Genomic DNA, 5053 nt, shown 5'->3' with positions numbered 1-5053 from the left:
GATCTCCTGACCTCGTGATCCGCCCGCCTCGGCCTCTCAAAGTGCTGGGATTACAGGTGTGAGCCACCACGCCCGGCCTTTTTTTTGAGACAGAGTCTCACTCTGTCAACCAGGCTTGAGTTCAGCGGTGTAATCTGGGCTCACTGCAACCTCTGCCTCCCGGTTTCGAGCGATTCTCGTGCCTCAGCCTCCCAAGTAGCTGGGATTACAGGTGCCACGCCCGGCTGATTTTTGTATTTTTATAGAGATGGGGTTTTGTCATGTTGGCCAGGCTGGTCTCGAACTTCTGACCTCAAGTGATGCAGCTGCTACCACACCCGGCTGATTTTTGTACTTTTAGTAGAGATGGGGTTTTGCGCCTGGCCAAATTCCAGCATCTTTCTATGGTGGTGTAACTGCTCGTCTTACAGTGGCAGTAGAAAGCCGTACATTTGTCATCTAAAGTTGTGTGCCCATAATAGCGTAGTGTGGGATGTTTCTTGCTTGGGGGTTTGCCTTTTATTTTTTTTCTTCGAGACAGGGTCTTGCTCTGTCACCCAGGCTGTAGTGCATGGTGCAATCTTGGCTCACTGCAATCTCCGCTTCCAGGCTCAAGCAATTCCTGTGCGTCACCCTCCCAAGTAGCTGGGATTACAGGTGTGTGCCACTACGCCTGGCTAATTTTTGTATTGTTAGTAGACACGGGGTCTCTGTATGTTGCCCAGGCTGGTCTTGAACTCCTGGGCTCAAGAGATCTGCTTGCCTCAGCCACCCAAAGTGTTGGGATTATGGACGTGAGCCACTGCGTCTGGCTGGGTTCGCCATTTCTAAGTGACTTAAGGAATTGTTCTTTAGGCCAGAGTAAGGGCTGGCTTTGGCCACGAGCGATGGATTTGAGGTAGGATGGATATGGGCCAAAATCCTACTCTAGCACTGATTCTCTGTGGGACTTCAGGCAAGCGATTTGAGCTCTTGGGCCCTGAATTTATTCATCTGTATATGAGGGGTAATGATAATGCATATCTCGTAAGTTCTGCTTGAATATTGAGCGATGTGGTTTTCATAGGTGCCTGGCGGATAGTAGGTGTTCATTCAGCACGTGCTGGCTGAGTGTCTGCCACGTGCCAGGCTCTGTGTAGGAGCCGGACATACGGGTGGATAGGCTGGCACATCATCCTTTCAGCCAGGGTTAAAGCCTACATGTTTACTCCAAATCAGGGTTTCTCAAGCTTGGCACCACTGACTTTCGAATGGAGAATTCTTTGCTGTCACGGGGCTGTCCTCTGTGCTGTAGGATGTTTAGCAGCATCCCTGGCAACCCACTAGATGCCAGGGCACCCCCTCCCTGCCCCCTGACCCAGTTGTGACAAACGAAAAAAAAAGTCTCCAGACATTGTCAAATGTGCCCTAGGGAGCAGAATCATCACTGGTTGAGAAGCACGGCTCCAGACATACAGCGTGGAAATTCCTCAGATGTTGTCTTTCTTGAGACATTTCAGAGTTTTATACATTTCCATGGTGTTTTCCAGGAAAGCTCCTCGGTTCTCAGGCTGCCTTGGGTTGGGGCTGCATGTGTGCCAGACATGCTTGATCATGAGCACCGAGGGCTTGGGGAGCGGCTGCTGGCCTCAGCTGCCTCTGCCTTCCACAGAGGATGGGACTGGCGGCGTTAAGAAAGCTCTGGTGGGCGTGGTGGTGGCCGAGGCCTCCATGTGGTTTCCTTCTGAGAAGTGTGCATGTGGCTGACGAGTGTTCTCTGGGTCCTGTCTTCCAGGTTGCGGCTGTACCATGGCACCCCCAGAGCCCTCCTGCACCCGCTTCTCCAGGACCCCGCAGAGCGTAAGAGCCAGGCCTGGCCTTGGCAGCACTCGCTGCTCTTGTGCCTTCCCTGAGTGTTCCCCACCTTTAGCTCTGAATGGGATCTTTCTCAGTGTAAACCACTGTCCGTTTAGCGAATTGATCTGAGAGGTTTGGGCAGATGTTTCGTGGCCTTGGACTTCTGGCAGAAAGTAAAGAACTGAAACACCAGCCCTGAGGGAGGGCAGTGCTTTGTGGGAATGAGGACGGGAGGGCCTGTGAGAGCCTCCTGGAGGGAGGGGAACAGCTCTGCTCACCAGATGGAGTAGTAGCTCTCCGTCACCAGCCACTGGCTGTCCGAAACCTCTGACCGCACAGCCATCGGTTATCTCCAGCATGGCGAGGCCCCATGGCTGAGAGGCCGCCTTAGAGCAGAGCAGGGTTCGGTGGGGAGCTTCCTGCTATTCCTCTGTGACCAGCCGTTCCCAGGCAGCCAGAGGGAGCCGTTTGGGAGGAATGGGGATGACGGTCTGCTCTGCTGCTGCCTGCCTGGAGGATGACAGGAAGGGTGTGTGGTGGGAGGGGTGGGGGTGGGCTAGAAGGACATCAGGGAGGCTTGGAGCACAGAGGCTGTGCTTGCCCAGCAGTTGGGGGAGTGTGGGCGGGGAAGAGTGGCTGGAGGTGGATCTGTTGGGGAGGGTGACTTTCTGTCTCTTCGAGGTGCGACGCTGCCCAGATTCCTCAAAGGGGATGCCATGTGTGCCTCATGGCTTGTGTTAGAAGTCAAACCTGGCTGGACACTGTGACTCAGGCTTGTAATTTCAGCACTTTGGGTGGCTGAGGCAGGTGGATGGAGTTTGAAACCAGTCTGGGCAACATAGTAAGACCCTGTCTCTATAAAAAATACAAAAACTTAGCCAGGTATAGTGGTGGGTGCCTGTAGTTACAGCTACTTAGGAGGCTGAGGTGGGAGAATCACTTCGCCCAGGAGGCAGAGATTATAGTGAGGTGAACTTGCACCACTGCACTCCAGCCTGGGTGACAGAGTAAGACCCTGTCTCAAAAACAAAACAAAACAAAATGTCAGACCCACTCCCTTTGCCCCTCACAGGTCTTGGTGACAGTCTCGTGATAGGAGATGTCAGCTGAAGAGTGATGAGGTTCCTGAGACTGGAAAGGAGAGTTTATTTCTCATACAGGGCTGCAGCCTGCAGGTGGCCTTTCTGATAGGCTGGGAAGTGTAGCCTCCAGCCAGAAGCCAGAAACAGAGCCTTTGAGAGAGGGGCAGAGGGAAGAGGAATTTCTGCTGAGTGGGGGCTGAGTCTGCTTATTTTAATAAGCCCAGGAGGAGTCATGCGTGTTTATGAGAGAAACATGCATGTGCGCGGCTGAGTCCCATGCCGCTTCATGGGACACGTGTTCAAAACATGGTGGCACTAGCAGGATCCAAGGGAGAAGTTCTCGGCCCTCTGACGTCAAAAGGCGAAGCAGAGGACACGAAAGCCCTCCCTGCGTGCCTTCCATGGACTATCCAGAAGAGAGGCAGCGGCAGGCGATCAGTGGATAGCAGCAGTGGTGGAGTCTCTAGAAGGGCTGGTTCCAGTCCTGAGGGAAGAAAGGCCAGCGGTGGTTAGCATAGGCATGGGCATATGGAGGCCTGTCTGGTCCCCCTCCTGTCACTCCCGGAACTCAGTTTTCAAGGCTACTCTGGAGTCCTCTAGGCCAAGAGGAGGTCCCTTCAGTCCACTGGGGGCTCAGGATTTTATTTTTAGTTTGCTGAGAACAACCAGTCAGGAACTTCATTTCATTGCTAAAGATTGGCTTTTAGGTTATTTTTCAGTTGAATCTAATTATTCATATGCCAGGATTTTCTCTTTCAGAAGTGTCCTTAGAACAAAGTAGACAGCCACCACGTTCGCTCCACGTCCACAGTCCGCATGTCTGTGCGTCTGTGTGGAACTGTTGGCCCTGAGTAGAGGCTGTGAGGAAGAACCTGCTGCAGGGCCCTTCACTCATCCATGCAGCAGGCATTTCCCAAAATTAGCTGGTAATGGTGATACACTCACATGATTCAGAATCCAAAAGTATAAAAAAGTGCCGGGTGCAGTGGCTCACACTTGTAATCCCAATACTTTGAGAGGCTGTGGTGGGCAGATTGCTTGAAACCAGGAGTGAGACCACCCTGGGCAACATAGTGAGACCGCATCTCTACAAAAAATACAAAAATTAACTGGGTGTGGTGGTGCACCCCTGTGGTCATAGCTACTTGGGAGGCTGAGGTGGGAGGATTGCTTGAGCCCAGGAGTTTGAGGCTGCAGTGAGCCATGATTGCACCACTGCACTCCAGCCTGGGTGACAGTGAGACCCTGTCCCCACCCCCCAAAAAAATATGTAAAATACATAAATATTATATATTTATATATCATATATGTTTGTATATGTTATACATATATATAAAAAGTTCAGAGTGAGGTCTCCTTTCCCCATCCCCTCACCTGCTACCAGGTAACCTCTCTCTTTGGGTTCTTGTGGATCTGTCACTGGCAAACTGAGTTCTTTTCCCACTTTGTATTGGCTGCAAAAAAAGAATATCCAATTGGAAAAGGTAGTCAGGTTTTATTCACTGGGCAGAGGGTGGAGAAGGGAGCCCTCGCTTTAAAGGCACCTTCTCCCTGGACAGTGGGAAGCATGGAGATGAAGGACTGGGTACGGGCCAGGAGGATGGGACGCCAGGCACGCTGACACACATCATAATGTGCTCTTCCAGGCATGGCTTGTACGCGGTGGTCTTCTCTTGGAGAGTGGACATTAGCATTATAATGATATGCTAATGGTCTAAAGGCAGCTGGGGCTCACCTGTTCTAGTTTGCAGCAGTTTCGTGGGGCTCTGTCTTTCTCTGGTATTTGGTCAGGGGTTAAGAAACTCTGGTGGCATCCTTGCCATCTGGTTCCTTTAAAGCAGCTGTACCCATAGATAAAGGGACTGAAGGAAAACAGTGAGAAAAAGGAACTTTTGCTGTTATTTCATCAGGGCTGCCCTGGTAACAGACCCTTCTGGGGTCTTTTTATGGACACAGAAGCTAATGCGAATGTCCAGTATTGCGTCTGATACTTGACCTCTTCTTACTGTTCCACACCTTGCTTTCTTCCCTTACAATTTGTCTAGAAGAATGTTTTCTATCAGTACACAGAAAGCACTCATTCTTTTTACAGCTCTGTGGTATTTCGTGGAATCGATGTTTCATGATTGAATAGATCTCCTGCATACTGACCCTTA

At 51.2% G+C, this 5053-nt stretch overlaps 1 protein-coding gene across 1 annotated transcript in view; it reads left to right on the top strand.

The window, feature by feature from the left end:
* Positions 1 to 5053, top strand: part of NPHP4 (nephronophthisis 4) — a 127788-nt gene that overhangs the window by 18258 nt on the left and 104477 nt on the right. The window contains exon 4 of the mRNA XM_011981559.1: positions 1754 to 1818. Coding sequence (XP_011836949.1) covers positions 1754 to 1818 — 65 coding nt within the window. The remainder of the gene's footprint in view (positions 1 to 1753; positions 1819 to 5053) is intronic.

This window comes from Mandrillus leucophaeus, unplaced genomic scaffold (genome assembly GCF_000951045.1).
Source record: "Mandrillus leucophaeus isolate KB7577 unplaced genomic scaffold, Mleu.le_1.0 Scaffold105, whole genome shotgun sequence".
Taxonomy (NCBI): Eukaryota; Metazoa; Chordata; class Mammalia; order Primates; family Cercopithecidae; genus Mandrillus; species Mandrillus leucophaeus.
This window is presented reverse-complemented; position numbering and strand designations above follow the sequence as displayed.